We start from the raw sequence: 24,977 nt of genomic DNA on the forward strand, positions 1-24,977 counted from the left end.
TTTTTATATATTTTTAACATTTCTTCACAAAATGATTTTGTAACCTTAAACCCGAGCTGCTAGATATGTACTCTCAATGCTCTAGTAAATTGATATGTAAATGTCATCATGACATATGCCAACTCTATCTTGTCAGAAAAAGCTGTTAAAAATTTTATCAGATTAAAAGCAATAAACCTGCTCTTCAGATGAAGACGAAGAACACTCAGATGTACATGTTTGCAGATACCTGGCCTTAAGATCTTAGTATGTCATGTCATCGACTAGTTTTGTTGAAAAGTCTTTGATCGGCATTTAGATGCTGGAAGAACATCATACATGACACTTTTTATGGATAGCAACTTCTTTTATTCTTTGTTATGTTTCAGAGCTACTGCTTGTTCAGGTTTTGTTTTGATTGTTATTTTGTGTTTTGTGGGATTCATAAGCAAATGCTTATGATAATGTGTGAATATTACATTAGACTCTGCTTTTAGTTTTTTAAACATGTGGAGGACATGTCTAGATGTGACGAATCATTGACAAAAATGATATCCGGTGCAATTCCCTATTTTGACTTGTACCACATGATCCTGTGTTTCTTCAGGTGAACAATTCACTTTCCTGTGTATGTGTTTGTGATGGATGCCACCTGTTGGGCAGGATGTGCTCACCTTTTCATGGGGGGCACGGGTGGCCCAGTCGTCTATGGTGCCGCAATTCGCTGTGCAGAGTTGCGTCCCTTGGGCACGCCAGAAACCTATGATTGTGGGTTCGAATCCAGGTTGTCCCGATTATGTTTCTAGGTTTGTCAGCACCATACCCGTGGTCATGGGTTTCACTGAAGTGGTAAACGTCTGAGACCTGCATCACTTCGGGCTTTCCTCCCACATTAAGCTGACACACTGTGATATAACTGGAATACTGTTAAAAGCGGCGTTAAACCCAACTCACTCACTCACTCACTCACTCACTCACTCACTCACCTTTTCATGAACACCTGGTATCGTCATAAACACATGCCCATGTATAGTCAGAATCATAAAATCATTTTGGCAGGGATTTTCTTTGGATTTTATGCAAAGGGTTTTGTCGCTTTTATTAGCATTTACACAAATACCACCTTCCATTGTTACAGATGAGCCTTATGTATTTTGTAAAAGATGGATCGGGTGGTCAGATTTGGTGACTTGGTTGCTTGCATGTCATCACACCCCGACCATGTGTACATTGCTCATAATATAAATCCCTGGATTGTGTGGTCCAGAGTCAATTATTTACAGGCCGCCATCATAAACCTGGAATATAACTGAAAGCCACCATCATAAACCTGGAATATAAATGAATGCTGCCATCATACAGCTGGAATATAACTGAATGCCGCCATCATAAACCTGGAATATAGCTGACAGTCATCATCATACAGCTGGAATATAACTGAATGCTGCCATCATAAACCTGGAATATACATGAATGCTGCCATCATACAGCTGGAATATAACTGAATGCCGCCATCATAAACCTGGAATATAGCTGACAGTCATCATCATACAGCTGGAATATAACTGAATGCTGCCATCATAAACCTGGAATATACATGAATGCTGCCATCATACAGCTGGAATATAACTGAATGCCGCCATCATAAACCTGGAATATAAATGAATGTCGCCATCATAAACCTGGAATATGGGTAACTGCCACCATTATAAACCTGGAATATAGCTGACAGTCATCATCATACAGCTGGAATATAAATGAATGCTGCCATCATAAACCTGGAATATACATGAATGCTGCCATCATACAGCTGGAATATAACTGAATGCCGCCATCATAAACCTGGAATATAACTGAATGTCACCATCTTAAACCTGGAATATGGGTGACTGCCACCATCATAAACCTGGAATATAGCTGACAGTCATCATCATAAACCTGGAATATACATGAATGCTGCCATCATACAGCTGGAATATAACTGAATGCCGCCATCATAAACCTGGAATATAACTGAATGCCGCCATCATACAGCTGGAATATAACTGAATGCCGCCATCATAAACCTGGAATATAACTGAATGTCACCATCACAAACCTGGAATATAACTGAATGCCACCATCATACAGCTGGAATATAACTGAATGCCGCCATCATAAACCTGGAATATAACTGAATGTCACCATCATACAGCTGGAATATAAATGAATGTCACCATCATAAACCTGGAATATAACTGAATGTCACCATCATACAGCTGGAATATAAATGAATGTCACCATCATAAACCTGGAATATGACTGAATGTCACCATCATACAGCTGGAATATAACTGAATGCCGCCATCATAAAGCTGGAATATGGTCACATAGATACAGTGACATTTGCAAACTTTACATGCAGTCATAAGGTATAACATGCCAATCAAAATTTGAAATCAGCATTGATCCTAATGAGGATAAGTCCTATTTTCCTATTTACATTTGCCAATACATAATACAAAAGTTCATCAGAACCTGGAAGTGATCTACTTTTTATTATCTGATGAACAGTACCAAACTTTCTAATTAATAGCAAACAGTCAACATATTATTCATATTTTTAACTATTCTATGATGTAAATGGTATAAGAGAGCGTATTCTGTGTAGGTGTCTTCCAGAAAATTAAATTATTCCATTACAAATGTAAAATCTTGAAACATATATTCTCCCTTCCTAACACACAGGTACGGTTCATCACCCCTTGTATTTGTGATTTAAAAAGTAGTTCCATGTTTGCACAATCTTAAACAATATAAACAAAATTATATAAAAAAATATTTTGGGTCATGAAAATTCTTTATCATACATTTATATATGATTATATACAAAATCAACTTTAACAAAAATATTCTTGAAAACAATCCACACACACACAAACACACATCTCCCCACCATTTCACAACACACACACACACACACACACACACACACACACACACACACACACACACACACACACACACACATACACACACACACACACACACACTAAAAGGAGACAAACATTGGACACCCATGAAGATGCGGGAAGAGAATAGGTCTTTAGCAACCCATGCTTGTTGTAAGTGGCAACTAACAGGATCAGGAGGTCAGGCAGGCTCTCCGACTTGGTTGATGCAAGTCATCATATCCCATTGCAGAGATTGATGCTCATGATGTCAATAACAGGATTGTCTTGTCCTTGACTCGATTATTTATGCACTGCCATCATATACGGTACCTGGAATATTGCTGAGGGCGGCACCCAACAACAAACAAACAAAACATGTTAGGACATCAAGTAAACAATTCTTCTTTTATTTTTAAAACCGGATGCAAAATTTTTTGTTTTCAATATTTCCTGAAAGAAAACAAAATTTGCACACCAATCCCCCCTAACCAAATCTCTCTTTACCCACTAGAATTGTTTGTCACAAATTTTCATATTTGTAGCGTACAGCTATTGATTGCATGCATGTCTGTATTTTAAAATAGTGCATCTGTTTCTATATGGAATGTTTCTGGGATAAATGTTATTTTATCTTATCTTTTCTACGAGGGTGTCACCTGGGTATCATCGTAAGATGACCCCTATGACTGTCAGCAATATTCAGTGTTACCTCCACCAAGTAGAAGTATGTTTCTAGGTTGTGGCAGATCAAAATGACTCTCTGCTGTAACTGTAATATTACATATAATAGTTATTCAGCATCATATTCCCCTTTTTCCTGATTAAACCATTGATCTCAATATTCTTTTTCTTTCAAGGGTACCAAATAAGCTTGAACTTCTTGTATAGAATGTGTCTTTCTAATATATTCCCCTGAAAGTGGCATTAACTTTCAAGTCTGAAATATGTCTTGGTGGACATACTGTGATGGCAGTTTCGTGTGACACGCAACTGTGATGAATCCTCAGCGTGGCTTGCCTATACATAAAAGCTTGGCAAGCATTCACCATCAAAGGGTTTTTCTGACACTAAGCAGAGATTGCTGTGTTGTATATTCACTCATGTATGTCAAATGACAATTATATGAGACTACTATGTGATTAGTTGTGTTTAGATATGTCTCCTATACTACATGTCTCAAAACTTATCATGTATCTGCAAGTTGGTATAATGTCCTTGTTTTGGAACTTATTTTTGTTTGATGAATAAATGGTGTTTCAGCTCAAACAAAAGCACATTTTCCGTCTTGCAAACAAGACAATAAATATTACCTAAATGTCAATGGATAATAGATACATGACACGTAAAAAAAGTCAGGAGTCAGTCAAACTGTGCCAGGAGTAAGGAAAAAACAAAAATAACGAAAACAGTGTTGTTTGTGTTGTTGATGTGTCTTTCATCCGAACATATCAGACCTCCCATAATCAAGCTAGAGACAAAGAAAAACATTATCTCACATGTTTATTTGATTAGAATGTAAGACCAACTGTGTTGGTAAGAACCAAAAACTCAAATACTAAAATAGATTTGAACACATTTAGAAAGTTGGCCTTTTGAAGAAAGGTGTTTGAGAGGCAGGTTGTGCTAATCTTCCTGTGATTTGTTTAGAAAGATATTTCCTGTCTCCTCCAGTTTTAGCAATGGAATCTTCATGTGTTTGAACTTCTCTATGCATCAGTTGATAAGCTAGGCTAGATGATGATTCTGTTCCAGAATGTAAACAGTTTATGTTTCCCCCAATATTTATAACTTTGTCCTCAGTGACTTGTTACAAACAGCAGGTTTATGCTGCTGTTTAAACCTGAACTGTTTAAATCCATGGGGAATGAGTGCATGGGGGTGGCACAGTTGTCTAAGGTGTGGCATGTGTCTGTGTAGTGTTGTGTCGTTTAGTCATGCAAGAGGGCGGTCGGGTAGCCTACTGGTTAAAGCGTTCGCTCATCACGTCGAAGACCCAGGTTCGATTCCCGACATGGATACAGTGTGTGAAGCCCATTTCTGGTGTCCCCTGCCGTGATATTGCTGGAATATTGCTTAAAGCGGCATAAAACCTCACTCACTCACTCACTCACTCACTCACTCACTCACTCACTCACTCACTCACTCACTCACTCACTCGCTCACTCACAATGCAAGAGCTGCCAGATTTCTAAGATAGCCTGTTGGAGATGTGCCCCCTAGTCATGTTAGGATCCAATAAGAGGGTTGGAGTTGTGGCCCTTAGTTAAGTATGGATTTTATAATAGAGGGTTGGAGTTGCACCCCTTCATCAGTGTAAGGATCCAGTGATATAGGGCTAGACTTGTATCCCTGAATCATGCAAGGATAAGATAAGAGATTTTATTAGTCTGTCTGACACTCATTAAACCATATTATATTCGCACAACCCTTACTGTAATGCTATAGACCTAAAAAAGGTAAGTCTAGATTTTTCACAGGTTTTGAGGGGCGATGGGGTAGCCAGACTATTGGTTAAACTGTTCCCTCATCATGCCGAAGACCCAGGTTTGATTCCCGACATGGATACAATGTGTGAGGCCCATTTCTTGTGTCCCTTGACATGATATTGCTGGAATATTGCTAAAAGCGACATAAAACTATACTCACTCACAGGTTCTGAATCTAAACTCTCACAGTAGTTCTTTTTCAATGTTAACGGAGTGTTTATTTCTATAAAAGTTATTTGGTTTCAGAGACTAATCATTAGTCTAAGTTTTCACCACTAATTTTCCTTCTGTGCCCAATGCAATCTGTTTCTGCAGATAATGGAGACTGATTATTCTCTGGCATTGACAGTTTTTATTACAATGTATATTTAGTTTCCAGTGCAGTTTGTCTACAGTGCTTACAACATAGTTAGTGTCCAGTGAAGTTTTCCTTAGCAAATCAAATTGGTAAATGAAAATCAAGGGCGGGTAATTTGAGATCAGGAGAACAATGAGAATCGATCGGGTTAGTGTAGGTTTACTGAAATGCAAGCCTCTATATAGAGAATGAGATTTCCTGTGGTGCTATGCTTACAGTGTACAGTTTCTAGTGCAGTTTGCCTACAGTCTGCTAATTGAATCCCTTTACTTACATATGAACTATGAAGCCTAGTAGCACTTCTGGAAACAAATTACAATGCATGGTGATGTTTGTTTGTTTGTTGGTTTGTTGTTTAAAGCCGCATTCAGCAATATTCCAGCTATATGATGTTAGTCTGTAAAAAATCGAGTCTGGACCAGTCTGAAGACCAATTCTAACCCGGATCTTCCGGCATATCCCATTTGAGTGAGTGAGTGAGTTTGGTTTAACGCCGCTTTTAACAGTATTCCAGTTATATTGCGGAGTGTCAGCTTAATGTGGTAGGAAAGCCTGAAGTGATGCAGGTCTCAGACGTTTACCACTTCGGTGAAACCCATGAGCATGGGTATGGTGCTGACAAACATAATCGGGGCAAACCGGGATTTGAACCCAAAATTATAGGTTTCTGGCGTGCCCAAGGGACGCAACTCTGCACAGTATCACATTTGAAATAAGTTAACAAATCCATGACTCAAAGTTTCCTATCAACAAACATGGAATTTAAATCGGGGGAGCCCCTTGAAAGGTATATTTTAGAACATCATTAAAACTCAATTTGAATTAGGTCTTTAGAAGTGATAAACATAAGGAAGAGAATGTGTGGATGTCAACTTCTTTATTGTGAGGAACACAACGTTTCGGAGCATATGCTTACTCCTTCATCAGGTGAATGAATTAGTGAATTTGAATTAGAAAACTAATTCATATCCTCACATTAAAATATGTACCAGTATATCTTTTCTTTTTCAAATGACCATACACCTCATTAAATGATGTTCTTTTTCTGTTAAAGTATTTTTCTCCTTGAAACTAAAGATAATGGTTAAAGGTTAGACAGCCATAATCACTGGACCCTGAAGTTTTTAGCACTTTAGGAAATAATAGGAGACTTTTTTTCTCCTCAGTATAACTATTTACTACTCGGGGATAAGTTAAAGAACACACAGAGTTGTGTAGCAATACCCACCAGCCAGGTCAGATTAACTATTAAGGAAGAGAATATATGGATGTCAACTTCTTTATTACACAACGTTTCCGAGTATGTGCTTAGTCCTTCATCATTCACCAGATGAAGAAGTTGACATCCATATATTCTCTTCCTTATGTGAATCACTTCTAAATGCCTTTCCAGACCATATTAACTATTGTCATACAAATTAGTAGTACATTAACTACTTTTGAGTGGTATGTTATTGAAACTTTATTCTCTAACGCAGACATAGATTCGTCACTGTATACATAACATTTCTTGAAACAAAATGCCAACCGTCTAGTGTATTGCAAGGTGCTATTGCCAGCACATTCCAGGTACAACTTATGCCCTCCTTTCACTACGACCTCGAATATCCCGAATCACCCCGAATCTGAAACTTTCAAAATTCCTCATGATTCGGCCAATAATGCAAACTTTCATGGCTAATGGGGATGAAAAATATGAAGAATGCCAGGAATGGGTTAAGAAACATGTACGAATTACAAGATTCATAAACAGATCATGCACGAATTGAAAGAATCACGTACGACTAAGTTATGAATATGCCGAATGTTTTTCTTACTTAATTCTTACATGATTCGTTGTTGACTTGGGACATTCATGGCTGTTTTGGGATGTTTTCAGGTTGAGGACAAGAAATTCTGGGAGCCACGAATCTCTAAGAATAGCCAAGAATGCGAAAGATTCAGTTATGAACCTAGACTTCGATACAGCCACGCAATTGCAATTTGGGGACCCTTCCATGAAAGTTTTAGACAAACAAAAACTTTTTCACCAATTCGACGAACTCCCACGAACTGTACGAATGTTTAGGAATCAAATAAGATTCATTTAAATGATTGAGATTTATATATGATCATGAAAAATTTCATATTCGAGGTGATATTTGTGGTTGTTGTTAAATTGGGGCATTAATCTCAGAATGAGCCTTACATTTTTGTACTACATTTAGTGTTAAGGGGATTCTGTACCGATAATTCCTTGTTTTGGAAGATATGTTCAATCTAGATGCAATGGTACGTAGTTACAATACTGGTGTAATGTGTAAAAAAAGGGTCATTTTGTTTTATTTGTTTGTTTGTTTTTTAAGTTGCACTCAGCAATATTCCATCTGTATGACAGAAGTCAGTAACAAATCAAGTCTGAACAAGACAATTCAGTGATTGATATCATGAGCATCAGTCCATGCAAATGAGATATGCATCAACCAAGTCAGCGAGCCTGACCACATGATCCCGTTAGTCGCCTTATACGACAAGCATAGTCGCCTTTTATGGCAAGCATGGGTTGATGAAAACTATTCTGTCCCGGATCTTCACAGGTTGTAAGAAAAGGTAATTCCTTTGTGATGTATAAGGTCATGTGCTACTTTAAGTCTTCCAACCTTTGGGTATCACTCAATGACTTCCTTTACACACTTTGAGATGAATGCTGTCAAGAAATAGATCAAGTTATGGAACCAATAAGATCATATGGAATTGTGAATGCTAAACCAAGATTGATGCTAGGAATAAAGGATAGGATTTTAATAGTTGAAAATCACATTTATTTTTATATGATTTCTATTTGTTTTGCCTGTATCAAATATTCATGTTGCCATGATCTTGTGCCTTGGTATCTTGTTTTAACCAAAGGTATACAGTGATCCCTCGCTATTGTGCTCTTCGATAAAGCGCTACCTGGGTTACTACGCGCGGAACAGCATGGCTCCCAAAATTTATGTACACTTTTAATACTGAGAGTTTTACACAGACATAATTGTATTGTTGTTCGTTGTTCATTTGCACATAATGCTTCTCATTGCATAATCAACCGTTTATCGCTGAATGGAGTTCTAATAATCTGTTTGAAAATATCCGCGGCAAGTCCCGGAAATACGATTGTTCAACTAGTTAACTTTTCACACTATACATCCTTTGATCTTAGAAGCGCATGCATGCAATAAAAGAGAACCACAAGCGAAGTTTATATTCTGAATTAGTGGGCAATCCAATTTGAGGCGACACTGTCACACAAATGTAGTTGCTGTCACAACACGGCGGTCATTCATTTCGTAATTGCGCTTTCGTAACATCGCCTGTTTTTTTTCCGTAGTTATAACAAGCGATTTCATTGGATTAAAATTTGTTTCTAATGACGCTTTCTTGCCGAAATCTGCTACAAGCTTCGTATCTGCTGGTACTTGTCTCCTTTGTCTTTCTCATGTTGCCATGTTAAGTTATTTGAGCAAATGGCTTATAACAATTTCATCAATTTCCATCCAAGAGAGTGTGGAAATATTACCCCCAGGGATACCGCTAGCCTTCTGATTGCCACTGACATTACCACTCTGACGACAGTGCTGAGTGAAGGCATTTGGATTTTATGTATGTTTTAAGGAAGATTTTTTGGTCAGTATTTTATGTCTGTTTCAGCTATTTTTGCCAACTATGACACACAAACATCACATCAAGTGATCAAAATATTATGCTAAAACGTGCATTACATCAAGTGATCAAAATGGTATGCTGAAACTTGCTGTATTCAGAATTGTGGAAAAAATTTGATCAAATTCTTGGAATCCCTCCCTAGATTAGATAATGTCCATTTATAGGTTGGAGAAGCATAAATTCTTAACTTATGTTTTGGAAGAGTTTAAAAAAAATGATTTTATAACTGTTTATGTAAACAATGTTGTATGTGAATGACCATCCTGAGTTATCCGGGGAGGGGGGAGGTGAGTGGGCAAGCGGTCAAAAGTGCCAGTTGCTGAGATCGTATCCCGCTAGTGACCGGGTTGTTATTCAGCCTTGGGACCAACAGTGTTTACAGGTCTTTACAGTGTTGTCACTACCCCTAGGGTACAGTATATCCACCCTTGTCTGCTCAAAAGAACCCACTGGTCTGATGGTAGATGACCAGATGGTGGAAACACGAATATGTACATACACCTGGAACACAAGTGTCAAAATTTGTGGAGTCACCCTGGGCAAGTGACTTAGTTCAAATGTGCCTCTGTTCACCCAGCAGGGAATGGGTACCCAATGTGTGAGGTGGAGGTAAAAACCATCAAGTGCCCGTAGGCAGCTTGTTTTGTATACTCCCCAGGGAGTTGAGAATGATCACTGGAAAGCAAACGGATCAACTGGTCGGCGTCACCATCTCCATCTCATTTTTCAGTAACTCAGTAAAGAATCAAGCTCATATACGAGTCTGAGTAGATTGGATGGCTATTTCAGCATTGTGTCATTTGAATCAACATTAAACAAAACTATCATAGTGAATAGGTCCCTGGTCTTTACCAATATATAATTTATTGGTAATTGAGAATGGTGATTGATTTGATGACCCTTTAAATTTGCTCTCTCATGGTATGGTCTCCTCTTATGCCAAGGCTGAAAGAGTTACTTCCCTTTATGTGCAGTGCTTGTCGAATATAGTCATTTGGTGTATATTTTATGATACTTCTGCAAGGTCTCCAAACATTGTTCTGTTCTTTTAAATAAAATACCTGATAGGACATGGGGCAAGGTGAAATGGTTTAATATAACAATTATTTCACTGTGTGTGTGGCTGCTTGTACATGTCTGGACTAATGCCGGTTTTATAGTGTTACCCCACTGAGATACTCTGCTGCTGATCGAGATACCCCACTCTGACCCAGTGTCCTGACTCGGAGCTGGCCAGTCATTGTTTTGTCCCCAAATGCCAAGTGCCAGGCAGGACTACAACAAGTACCATTTAGTACCTTTAGCATCATTTGGTATGAAGCGGCAGGGATCAAACCACTGGCCTTCGGTAAATGAGGATTGGCAGGAAATAATATTTGATCTTGCTGAGAGTGTGTGATCGTATGAAGGCAAATACTAATTACTCACTCACTCACTCACTCACCTACCCAGCCACCCACCCTCTCGCTCGCTCACTCACTCACTCACTCACTCACTCACTCACTCACTCACTCACTTACTCACCCACCCACCCACCCACCCACCCACTCACCCACACTTCTGGTATTCCGTGGGTTCAAATCCCGGGTCCCGTCCATTATTATGCCCCGGAGCATAACTCATAAACCGTTCAATATTTTTTCATCAAACTTTGCAGGTCTGTCAGGTACATGCTGAACTGGTGCCTTTTGCTATTGAGAAATTTTAGAAATTTTTATTTTTTAACAAGGTTGAATCGTCACTGCTGATTGTGTTGATTTGCTGCTGATTGCGTAAAGCCAATTTTCAGTGACACTTGACACTGCATGAGATTTCTCAGTTCTCTATACACATCACTAATTAGTGGTATTTGGGCTTTTGAGGATCAGATATCAGTTCGCTTTATACGTTAGTTTGCTGTAGAGAGTTTGTACGTAAATTTTATAGGATAATATATGGGAGATAAATCCAGGATTTTTTAACAGTTTGTTGTATCCGTTTGTTCACTCTATCCGTGTTCTACTGTAAGCCATTTTTATGTAACAGTGTTTAGTTAATGATCTGATGTTTAAAGGCACTGAGGGGCGGTCGGGTAGCCTAGTGGTTAAAGCGTTCGCTCGTCACGCAGAAGATCCGGGTTTGATTCCCGACATGGGTACAATATGTGAAGCCCATTTCTGGTGTACCCCGCCGTGATATTGCTGGAATATTGCTAAAAGCGGCGTAAAACCATACTTACTCACTCACTCACTTAAAGGTACTGAAAGTAGTTGTGGTTTGTTTTTTCAATAAAACCATGTGGTAACAAGAAACCTATTCTCGGGAATCGTACAATGGAATGCTTTTAGCAGAGGGTGTTATCGTTTTTCTTTTCCATTTATTCACGTCAGCTTGTAAAGATATCCTACTTTGTTTCTCTAATGAGGATCGTTAATCCCTGATAAAAATGGAAATTAATCCCAATTAGGGAAGTATAATTTGTTAAATTCACATTCATAAGATATGAACATCTGCTGGAATAATATGATAGTTTGTGTGAGAATAGTTATTTTATCATTTGTGTGTGTCAGTAAGGTGTGGGGACTGTTTGGGATATTTAACTGAGGAAAACATCCATCGATCAACCGTGAAAAGGCTACGTTGTACTACATACCCCCGGCATACCACCAACTCAACTGTTGTTTATATTACTGGCTTCATCCTTTTTTTATGTTACTGACTTCACCGATAATTGTCTTTACTACCCTTGTGTGTACATAACAGGCTTCTCCACTCCAGTATAACTACATCTGATATCCACTCTACTGTATTAACATTGCCTCCTGCCTGTATATATACTTGTCACCATAGTCTGTATATCACTTGCTTGATGACAGTGTTTGAACCTACACCGAAACGTCGCTCTTAATTGTAATAAAGAAGTTGTTCATCCATACATCTTATCCTCACTTTACATCTTTGTTGTATTGTTGCAATAGTTTCACCGCTGCAGCAATATTATTGAGATATGATTCTGAAAAATTTAGCTTTCATCAATATATTTTTTCATGTCATGTACAGTAAACTATGTTTATAATGAACACGTTTATAATGAACACGTTTATAATGAACACGTTTATAATGAACACGTTTATAATGAACACTTTTATAATGAACGCGTTTATAATGAACATGCTTACAATGAACACGTTTATAATGAACATGTTTATAATGAACATGCTTATAATGAACAAGCATATAATGAACACGCTTATAATGAACATGCTTATAATGAACACGCTTATAATGAACACGTTTATAATGAACACGCTTATAATGAATATGCTTATAATGAACACGCTTATCAGTGTGCGAGATTAACCTCAATTTTGTAATTGATCTCTTTTTGTATAAACCAAGCCTCGATCGTTCTCAAATGCAACCTACAAACAGTAAATACAATTTGCTGGCAGATGACATATTCACTCTCTAGTTTCTGTCAGCTGGATAAACAGGTTTCTACTAAAATAACTGTGTTTTTGTACTTTTATTAGTTTTCCATGTTATGAAATATATTCACTGAATATTCATGCTTTTCACCTGGGTGATAAGGTTTATTCATTTCACGATGAGGACCATCTTTGATAAAATGTTCCCAACTGTATGCATACCTGACAGGGACTACATGGGCTACCATAATGATGCGATATCTTACATATTTTCTCAGGAGGAATGCCATCATTCCAGCTTTTGTTTCTATTTCCTTTCTGACTTTTTGGATGGCATAAATGCCCACACATTCACAAGATGCAAAATTCTACGAGCGTTTACAAGTTCTACATAATATTAATGCATACACAAGCCTTATTGGTAAAAATGTACTCTTGATATTTTCCACTTGAAAATTAATAAGTTTTAGAGGCGTCAGAATTCCAATATGTTCATACCTTTCTTGACAAATCTCCCGTGGTGTCAGTTGGAAGTCGCATCACGATAAATAGTTAGTAAGAAACTGGTATTCCAAGTGAGTGCCAAGAAATTAACAGTTGAAACATACAATTTACCTATGATTGTGCATAAGAATGCAATAGCCAAGGTATAATCCAAAAGTAATTGTCCACCACAACAGAAACAGTAGTATACTGCTACAGCAGACGATGGGTTTGAGCCAATCATTTTACTGATAGAGGTCACGTGACTAAAATCTTGACTACTTCTGGTGTTGTGAAGGGTTACTTTTCCTAATTAAAACTAACAAACCAATACATATTTGAGATTTATTTAAGCGCAAATGTCTGTTCAGTGTGATAACACTCACAAACTATGTCCAGACATCTTAAGACAGAAAGAACCAAATGTCGAACACCACAACCTGTAAACCATCAGTTTAGACCCCTGACACACAAATTAGACCCTCAGTGACATATATGTCAACACAAATTTAAACAAACAGTGTAAACCGCCCTAAAGTAACATATCTGTCATTAGAATGTGATGCTATCAGTAAGGTGCCAGATGTATTTATGTTTCTGGCCGCTCTGTGTGGGACTTCTTGGTCACTTCGAGGGGGAAACTCGGGACTGTCTTTTATCCAATTAAAAACATGTTTACAGTTCTAACTCCTCCTATTTTAAGTTGGATATAGGAAGCTTAGTGATCAGTGATTGCTGGACACACAGGAATTGGCCCCTCCTCCCCTTAAGATTGATAGAACCCATATTTTTGTGAATGACTTCTACCCTGTGAGAGAATATTTTGAGGTCATGTGACTTCAATAAACATGTTCTCACAACTTCTACAGTGCATGGATGGGTTATATTTTGGTATTATTTTCATAAATCGACATGTGTGGAAATGGGAATATATATGAAAACATTACATGTTCATATAGGATTTGTAATAAAAGGTTTATATGAGGGAGGTGTAGAGCCCAGGATTTTTCACTTCCTGTGACAGGGGTTGTGATGTCACTATGGGGATTTTAGCATTGAATCTATTTATAGCCTGTGCGAAAGCGAGGCTTGGTTTTCATCTGTAAGTGGTAACATAGGCTCAGCTCGCACACTGTATAATGAACTGTTCTTTTGGTCCCGGACATTTGCCATATTTTTTTTTTCATATAAAGTTGGTCGATATAACGAAAACGCTCATAACGAAATAGCTCGCCTTGTGGCCCCATGTGTACTCTGTCAACGATAATGTTTAAGTGTATAGTGAACTGTTAATCCCTGAGCTGAGATCCCCATGTGTCACCAATCTAAACATCCGCGTCCAAATACTGCTGTTCAAAGCGTCAATAAACAATCAAAGTACTCACACCTTGTCCTCAAATTACCTCCTCAATTAACAATAGTAACACAGTGATTGAAATGGATATATTCTGTACATGTACAGTGCACACTTTTGTTATTTATCAAGTAACCTCATGTCACCTGAACTACAATAAGTGGTCCCCTTGAGTTCATTACAACCATAGTTTACTGTAAATAGAGTAGAATTTTAGTAAAGTTTTTTTGGGAGTAATGACGTAATGGTGTTGGTATAGATGTTACCGGTAACTCATGAATGTTTTTGTAAAATACAAATGACAAAGTAAGGTATTCCCTTGAGGAGTAGATTTTCATTATGATGCATTTGATTCTCTTTGTACAAGGGTTGATTCTGTGCCCCAGAGGGAAGGAATTGCATGACAGTAATAGTTTTTGTTTTTGACATCACATGATGTCATAGAGGTATATCTACAATACTTTGATTCAGTTGAGCAAATTGTTTCACTGTGACAAGTCAGTAATATATGCATGGTCTATGACCTTTTGAAAAATGGACAAACTTGAAGAATGTGCAGTGATTAAGTATTTGCAGAAAACAGGCTTAACTCCAAAAACCATCCATGAAGATGGTACAACACTAGGGAAGGATGCGAAGGACAGTAATGGGGTTGGCAACAGAGTTTAAACAAAACAGGGAGAACCTTGAGGGCAAACCCAATCATGGAAAGCTTGTGCTGTCAGCAAGACCAGAAATGATCCAGAGGAAGACATGGTCAGAATCAGTCAATGTCTGAGAATCATATTGCTAGTTCTGTAGGAATTTCCCAGGAGAGTACATTACATTATCACAGAAACATCTGCAATGAAGAAGTTTTAGCTTTTTGAGTCCCAGAGCTTCTGACATCTGATAAAAAACGCACCAGGCACAGCACGTCTCATGATAATCTAGTTCTGTTTGAAGCTGATCCAGAAAGCTTCTTGCAATGATTTGTGACTATGGATGAAACCTGGGTGTTCACCACTTCAAGTCCAAACAAAAATGGGAGCATTTGACATCACAACCACCATAGAAGGCAAAGACTGTCCCATCAGCTGGAAAGGTTATGGCCTCCGTGGAATGCTGAGGATGGACTATCTTCCAAAGGCCAGGCAATAAATGGAACATATCATGCTGCACTTTTCAGGCAATTATGGTATGAAATTAAGACTTAGAGACTTTGGAAGCTGAGTAAAAGTGTGCTCTGCCCTGAGAGGTGAGGTGAGGTGAAATGGGGTTTAACCTCGCGTTCAAGATTATTGCACTTATATAGCGGCGTGCATGTACGTGTGAGTGTGTGTGTGGCTGCTTGTACTAGTCCAAACTGATGCCGATTTATAGTGCTAGCCCACTGAGATACCATGCCACAGTTTAACATGAATACCCCACTCAGATACAGTATACTGACTCCGAGCCAACCAGTCCTTGTTTTAGTCCCTTAATGCCAAATGCCAGACAGGGTAACAACAAGTACCATCCTTTATCGTCTTTTGGTATGACGCGTCCGGGGATCCAACCCCAGGCCTTCCACTCTCCGGGCGTATGCTCTACCACTTGACCACGAAGGCGGTCTCTGCCCTGAGAACAATATGCACAAATCAGTCATTGCCATGGCTACATGTACAATGCATGGGTGTGAATTTGATCTGTTTTATCACCAATATGATTCTCCTGATCTGTCTCCATCAGGCTTCCATCTGTTCTCTAGCCAGAAACCATTTCAACTCAAAAGATGACATCATAGCAGCTGTGGAAAACTTTTCAGACTGCCACATGAATTACTTATACAAAACTGGGATAAGATCCCTCCAATATTGTTGGCAAAAGTATACAATGTAGAGGGGGATTATGATGAAAAAGACATAATTTCTTCAGTCTTCAGGTCAAGTTTATCTATGTGAGGCTTATCTATATTAAGCACCCCTCATATTCATCTGTAGAAGCTGTGGATAATCTGGCATCATCAATATCAACTATTTTAACTTGCCATGTCCCATGTTTTTTCAGGTGAACACTTGACATGCCTTTGCATGTGTTTGTGATAGGTGCCAACAGTGTGGCAGGATACGCTCACCTTTTAGCGAACACCTAGTATCATTACTATTTGATAGTGATTCATAAATACATGCTCATGATATAGTCAGAATCGTACAATCGACTCTGCTTTATGCAGAGATTTCTATTGGAAATGGAAAGGGTTTTGTCTCTTTATATATTAATATATAAAAAGCCAACAACGACTTTTCATCATAAATATTTTGTTGACCGAATAATTGAACAGGTTTTTCTGTGTATCTACTGAACTGACTATAACACTGAAATATGTTGAATAAATTGTAGTAGTGCCATAATTTATATATGTAAAGTGTCATTGCAAAGACAATGAAGGCAGTGTGCATGTTAGAGATGATGACGATGACGATGATGATGATGATGATGATGATGATGATGATGTTGATGATGCCCAGATGTGGGAACAAATTACATGACTATCTTTAGTAGAAGTTTCTTTTTTATTCAAGAGTCGTGGCAACGTAGAGCTGTACAAACGTTCTCAGTAAGAAAGCACAGAGATTAGAGGGGTCAAGGCCAGTAGGGGGAGCCACTGACCCACACCAAACTAGCACAGAGGTCATTCGTGACACATCATAAATGCATGATCAAGCTTACTTCATAAACATGAAAGCACAAGTTGTGGATTTATCACACATTTTAAAGGTGTGTAATCTGAATATAAGAAATCAAGGTTTGAATTGAAAATCAAATTGTATATGCTTCCAAATGTTTTTATTCATACATCAACCAGATGTGGACATTAAAATATCATACATTCATATTTACAAAGTAAGCTAAATATCAGAAACTGAGTAGATATATGAAATATGCATGTAATTATATTGTTCAACACAAACTGTTGCCATGGTAATTTACACATGTTAGTTCAGCTTGTGTATATGAATAGTGAAAGAAACCCATTGGCTGATACAAGAAATTGTTTGCAACCAACATTTGGAACAACTGCATCACCCAAATCTAAAATAGACCAATTGGGTATATACATTATCAGCAAATAGCTAGCACTGAAGGGACACCTACAAAATTGAAATTGCAGAAGCTAAATGTAATTGTCTCGAAAGGGTGAAATTCAGTTATTTCCACAAAAGAAACACTGTTTGTCATGTGCTATGCCCATGTGTGTGCATGCAACACAAGGTGTTTCTTTAATACATGTACTTAGTTCAACCATCCTAAAATGTCCCTTATGTGGAATAAAATATATTTTTTTCTACTTGTCAAGACAGCTAATAGTCAAAAACCTTCAAAATACATCACCAAGTGAGGAAGCAAATATTTGACTCTTCGTTAAGATATAGAAAAAAAATTATGTTACGCCACAACTTTTTTGTTTTTGACTTTAAGAAAAATGTTCATAAAATTGTTTTCTTATTTTTACCACCAACTGGAAATTGTGATTATAAATAGGCCTTATACTTGAACATTTTCACTGTCTGAACAATAGTGTGACGTCGTTATATTTTAAAAAAACCTGGAAATCGTGTGGTTAAAAGGCCTTACTTAATCCTTTCAACAATTTGAAAAATAATCAGACTTTTTTAATCACCTTGTAAGCTTGGGAAAGCATGCTAGGACATAGCATAGCCATAATAGAATAAATCATTTGTCCCTGATACTGACATTTTGGGTGACAGAAAAGCTAAGCAAATAAATACAAAGTTATCATTCCCCTGTTTTAAGTACATCTATTGTCAGAAAATCATTGTGCATCAAATATTTGCAACTATGTACATAGAAAAACATATATATTTACATATGAAATCTATCAATACTAAAAAAACCAAATATATAAAACTCTTCATTACTGGATTTCTTATAACACTTTACCAGTATCACCTCTGATGATTAATTAATTCACATACAATCTATTCATAGCTGTCCTTTTCATTTAAATATTCACATCAGAATAGAAACTCATATTAATAAGATTGTTTCATAATAATCCATGAAGCCACTTTTCCAAGAAGATTTGGCACTTTATACACTCACTGTCCAGTCCTTTGGCTTGTCAGATACATGTATTGTCAGTGATTATTCTACTGCAGTGTAATATCATTTTGAAGGTTATCAAGTTACAAAATAATGCTGGTGTTTCTAACTCGATGCCTTTGTTATTTTGGTGATCTAACAGTTTTGCAAAGTAAGCTTCAAGAGTTGTTATATATTTATTTAAAACATTAATTCCGTCATAGAAAAATGCTTGACATACAACCTTGTTAAAATACAACATACTATTTGTTTAGTGAAGCAGTTTGGATTTTATCTTTTTGGTAAACGGTAGTTGTATTTTTACATAATTTATTGGTAAATTCTTTTTGAATCATGTTAACATTTTCAATGTGTTCAAAAATTTCAACCTTTGAAAGTACATAATTCTATTTACCGTATTCGGACGTAATAAGCGCCCGGGGTGTTTTCAAAATTAGAAATAGGGGGCTCTTATTAGAATAATATTTTGATGAGAAGAAAAACAGACTTGAAAGATTGTAAATTTTGTAGTTTATGCTGACAGCCAGAAAAGAAAAGAATGTGCATATCATACACTACAGATATATTTTCCAAAATTTCATTGCCCATAATTAAGGGTGCATATAACACACAAGTGTGTATTATACACAAATAAGTAAGTGTTGTGTACATTGATCAATCGGAAGGGGTGCTAATTGGGATTGTTGACTAGCCAATATGTTAGCAAATATCGCCATTTATCAGCAAATGGGCGCTTATTAGAACAGGGCGCTTATTACATCGAATACAGTAAATCCAACTGCCAAAATAAGGATCAGTGTGTTTGTGGTGTCTACAAGTTTTCAAGGGGAGACTCCTGATCGGTTACTGACGTATGTATAAAACATCAAGTGAGTGAGTGACTGAGTTTGGTTTTACGCCGCTTTTAGCAATATTCCAGCAATATCACGGCGGGTCACACCAGAAAAGGGCTTCACACATTGTACCCATGTCGGGAATCGAACCCGGATCTCCTGCGTGACGAGCGACCGCTTTAACCACTAGGCTACCCAACCGCCCATACAACATCAAAAAAACCAGGAGGCAATGAATGGATATGTCAACTCATCTGTGACAAAAATGTAGACAAATCTACGCACTTCCTCCTTTCTTATGTGGCATCCAAATGATAAATGCAATTCACCCATCCAAATGATAAATGCAATTTTCCCTTTTTCTGACTTATTTGATTCATTTTGAATGTTAAACACATAATAAATAATGCAATAAGACTAGATGACTGACAAAAAATTCAAATGCTTCATGACTCGAATTGCATGTTGAATATGAAACACTGCTGTTTCAATGTCTGTTCTGAGATAGGATATCCCTAGCAACTGGTGACGATAACACACATGATGAAAAGATCTCCACCAAACTGAAACATAACATTTTTCACTTTGACCTCCATTGCTATGGATTCTGCTTTTCCAAGATGGAGGTGTGACATGATTGCTACACAAAAGCAACAACACAACATATTGGTCTATATTTATAATGTCCTTGATTAGAAATAATTTTAAATCAATATAACTACTTTGCATGTTTCACTACAAGCATCACACTGAATATGTAAACAGGAAATAGTTTTGTTCTGATAGTATATATCTGCCTCACTGGTCATGGAAGCTCGGATTGTCTCTCCATGCTTTGACCATTAGGTCTGTTTTAGTTGTCTATTTAATTGTTAATGCCATCAGTCTTGGTAGTGCAGATATTTGGCCTCATATTCATTTAAGTTGGTTTAAAAGACAGACCAAAAAAACCCAACTGAAATTAGAAAAACAATTACAATGAATTTTGACAATTTATATTTTGGATGACTTTCTTTAACTGTTTGGTAAAATAGGAAAAAAACATTTGCTTTTATCCCTGCTGTTCATAGGGAATTGGTGATTAATGCACATACAAATCTTTTTAATATTCTTACAACAACAAAAAATCAATTATCTTTCGATAAATTCAGTATCTTGCCATGTTAAAACTTGTTTCTTTTCCCTTCATTATTAGCAGTGCTAATCTGGACGCTAAAATTTAAAAAATAATTGAACCACCTACATTGAATTTTAGGCCCAAATTATTGTAAACCAGCTAATAAAAAATAATGAGTGAAGGCGTTAACCACTATACCATACTTCCCTGGAAACTGATGTAACATTATTATTCATTGCTAGATAGTAACATAGAAAGTCTATTAGCCTGAAAATTGTTAACATATAGAAACATTCACCAAACATTTTAAAAAAACATCTACGAGCCCTTAGGACACCTTTAACATCAACAAAACTGGCTCTAGCTAGTGTGCCCATTCAAATTTTGTATCCCAGCCTTTTATTCAAAGGGACCTGTCAGTTATCAGAAATGGGTGACCAAATCAGAGGAATGTGTATAAAAATCATGTATTTTGAGAAAAGGTTACCGTATTCGACGTAATAAGCGCCCAGGGCGCTCTCAAAATTAGAAATAGGGGGCTCTTATTAGAATACTATTTTGTTGAAAAAAATCAGAGTTAAAAGAACGTAGATTTCGTGGTTTATGCTGACAGCCTGAAAGGTTTATATACGACAGATATATTTTTCCACGACTTAAATGCCCATAATTAAGGGTACATATAACACACGTGTGCGTATTATACACGAATAAATAAGTCTTGTGTACATTGATCAATCGGAAGGGGTGCTAATTGAGATTGTTCACTAGCCAATATATTAGCAAATATCGACGTGGGCGCTTATTACGTCGAATACGGTAATTCAAAATAATGAAATCGAACAGGAAAATGTTTGTTGTTTAAGATTAAACTGGTGGTTTATTTCATTACAAAAACAAAAAGGACCAGAGGACATTGATAAAATATCATTGTATTTCTATATAAAATGAATTTCTGGTCCCTCATTGAATAAAACAGACATTTCTTAATAACTGTGTCCCAATACAGAGAAATGTAAGTAGTGGTACACAATGTGTATAGCAGCTATAGTGAGACTTTCGAAAGCATCATCCATTTGTACGGTGAGGCAGACACCTACATCAGACAACAACAGAAATGTATATTGCAGTGCTTCATCACAACCTGTAGTCCTTCAGAAGGAAACATCAAATCCCATCACCAACATGACCCTGCAATAGCACACACCATGAGTCACTGCCATCAACACACACCTTACCTAGCTCATGGACAGGGAACTTGACTGGTACTCTGACAAGTGTACACTGTTTGAATTCAAGTTATATTACAGCTCATGGCATTCAGGCCCCAATACATTAATCATTAGATTTTCATCGAATTATAACTTATGGTCAAGTGGTGTTTCACGCGGCACTCATTGGAATGTGTTCAAATACAGTATGAACAGTGCCCTGTCCATGATCTTTGCAATCCTCACACAAAGAGACCACGAATCACAAACATTATATCTCACAACACACATCTTGTTTTGCTCTTCCATCACAACATAATGTTATATAACTGTAGCTCTTCCTTGCTATCTGAAACCATCCATCCTCTTCATTGTTGGGTTGGGCACCTGTGTATATCTGTAAGAACTTTTCTATCTATGTGACAAGTATCCTAACTGCCAAACTTTTATCAGTTTGGCAACAGTTAATGTTAAAAACATCATATACCAGTAAGAACTATATTTGAAGAGGAATAATTATTTATGGACACAAGGTTCCATTTTTGGTGAAAAGAATTATTCTAAATTTTATTCTGCTATTGTTTTTTCATTAAGTAGTTCACTGCAATGAAACAAGATGAAAAGATTTTGCCATCTTTTGATGTACAGATCTAATTTCACATTCGTAGACTTGAGTCTACTTTCAGATATGCTTGGTTCATCATTTTTGCTCACCTGAGATGGAAATTAAGATTGCATCTGAACATTTTATTAAGAAAGACTATATTTTCTTGAAATTCATTGCTTTCTGTCATCTTCTTTCTTCATTAGCGTCTCCATACTCAAGATTTGACAAACCAGTCCATCTGATCATTCGAAATTTAAATAACAAGTATATACACTTCAAAGTTTTCTTTATTATTTTTATCATTTTGATATTTACAATTTCTGTTTTCTGTCTTCAAATTACTTTTAGAATAGCTTCATGCTATAATTGGTGCAAGAAAAATCAAAATGAAGTAACACAAATTCTATGAGATGAACCGAACAGCCGTATATCTGTGCCTAGTAGTAAGTATTTCAAAGGTTAATTTCAAACCAATTGTTGCACTGATAACAGGCTGCCTTCTGATTGGTTAGTGACACAAGAAAACATGGCATACGTGTATTGCACATCTGTTATATATATATATATATATTACATGGCATACATCATATACAATAAAACACAGATTCCAAAAGGGACTTCTACGATCAACAATAAAATCAGTCGAAATTCAATTCGAGCGACTGACTGTTGCTAAGTAACCAGTGTAGGTCACATGTCCTGGATGGAGATTGACCAATCGCCATTGAGTACTGAGGTAGGGAGATATAATGTTCTCCCTACTCAAATGTTAGGGAGAATTCTCTTTGTCAGTGTAAAATCATCACTAAACACAGAAATGATCACGATTCACATGTGTCTGAGCTTCAGAGGAATCTGCAATGGTAAGAAGGCTTTTACAACAGTTCACACTGATGATATTCAGAGTTGTCTGCCCATTTATCATAGTTATCTTTCTTGAAAGAGTTGTCTCCCTTGAAATTCCATCACTTTGTTGGCAGAGAGCCCCTATTAAACATATTCTGACAGTGTCATTGCAACCATTTATTGCCATTGTCAGGTTTAGGGCATTGGCTTGTCCAGTTGAGACTAGGTCAATGAGTAATTGGAGATTTGGGTAAACAATATAGGCACATGGTGTTGATATATATATTTAACAACATTTAACATCCAAGGAAAACTGTAGATTTCAATAGAGGAAAAAAATTTGGACTTTATTTGACAATAATGTTGATGAAATTAGCAGTAAGAGCTTAAATGTTTATTCAATGGAAGTTTTAAATGCATACATAAACATTGTAAGCACAGACTACAAGAATTAAAGCCATAGAAGCAAGAACCATCAACATAAAGAACTAAATGTATCTCATTCAATGTACATAATCCAAGTACATGAATGCTTATCTGTGTGTTTAATCTTTAGATTATTAGAATTTCTTCAAATGATTTTATCCCCAAACCTGACAAATGGAATTAAAAACAATAAATAACCCGTCCTTTTTTGAGTGCAATGCTTGATGTTGGTCCATATCTGACTGAAAAGCTCACTTGTACCAACAAAGTCCAAGTTATGCATCATACAAGCTAACAACAAGCCTTCAGAGTATGTTTACATATAAATAACTTAGTGATGTTGCCAGACACCTGAGGCTCCGTGTTAGTCAACTAAGATGAACGTATCCAAGAAGATCAGATGCAATATGATCGGTATCAGAATATATACTGTTCCATTCTGATGGCAACATCATCACCAAGATACATGCCTTCTGGTAGAGTCTCACCAGTTCCATGACAAGGATAATGTTGTCTCCCTGGGTTTCATATCTGTACATATTCAATATTGTCCACTGATTCAAATGCTGGACACATAGAATAGATTTCCCCCACATTCTTCTTGATCTGAAGATGACCAGTGTAGAGCTTGAAGATGTGTTTTGTTGTTTCAGAACCTGACAGTCTACACACACTGTTCAGAACACGTTTTCCTCTAGTAACTGGTTCATCCAACACTAGGTGGTTCAGACATGACTGAAATGGGTGCACATTTTAGTACACAGACATGATGACTTGACCATTTGTACAGCTTCTTTGTACACCATGATTCTTATACATGTCAATCTGTACAGTGACATCTAGACATCAATAGCCTTCAAGAATAAGGCCTATGTACAGTGTACACCTTGCTTGTCATCATGTCCAGTGAAGACCATTGGCATCTGACATGGAGCTCTCAGAGGATGATGTTATGTACAGAGCGCACCATCAATAACATGGTGGAGGAGAGAACACAAACACCTTTCTGTCTACTATCTGTGCCATGACAGCGATGATGTTGTCCACATCAACAATGTGGTCAGAACAACGGGAAGCAACAGACACAAAGTTGTTGATGACAAGTTTCTCCCCCTTGAGGTCTGTGGCAGTAGCTCCTTTGGAGTTGTGTACCCAGGAAATTGTCCTGTA

At 37.1% G+C, this 24,977-nt stretch overlaps 1 protein-coding gene across 4 annotated transcripts in view; it reads right to left on the reverse strand.

Moving 5' to 3' along the window:
- Positions 1-17,237: 17,237 nt before the first annotated feature.
- The window catches only part of LOC139479611 (kin of IRRE-like protein 2), a 267,166-nt gene continuing 259,426 nt past the window's right edge, over positions 17,238-24,977 (reverse strand). For all 4 annotated transcript variants that reach the window (XM_071262459.1, XM_071262473.1, XM_071262466.1 and 1 more), the window contains one exon: positions 17,238-24,972. In XM_071262459.1, coding sequence (XP_071118560.1) covers positions 24,821-24,972 — 152 coding nt within the window. In that variant the 3' untranslated portion in view covers positions 17,238-24,820. The remainder of the gene's footprint in view (positions 24,973-24,977) is intronic.

This window comes from Haliotis cracherodii, unplaced genomic scaffold (genome assembly GCF_022045235.1).
Source record: "Haliotis cracherodii isolate W230 unplaced genomic scaffold, xgHalCrac1.p SCAF_1, whole genome shotgun sequence".
Classification (NCBI taxonomy): Eukaryota; Metazoa; Mollusca; class Gastropoda; order Lepetellida; family Haliotidae; genus Haliotis; species Haliotis cracherodii.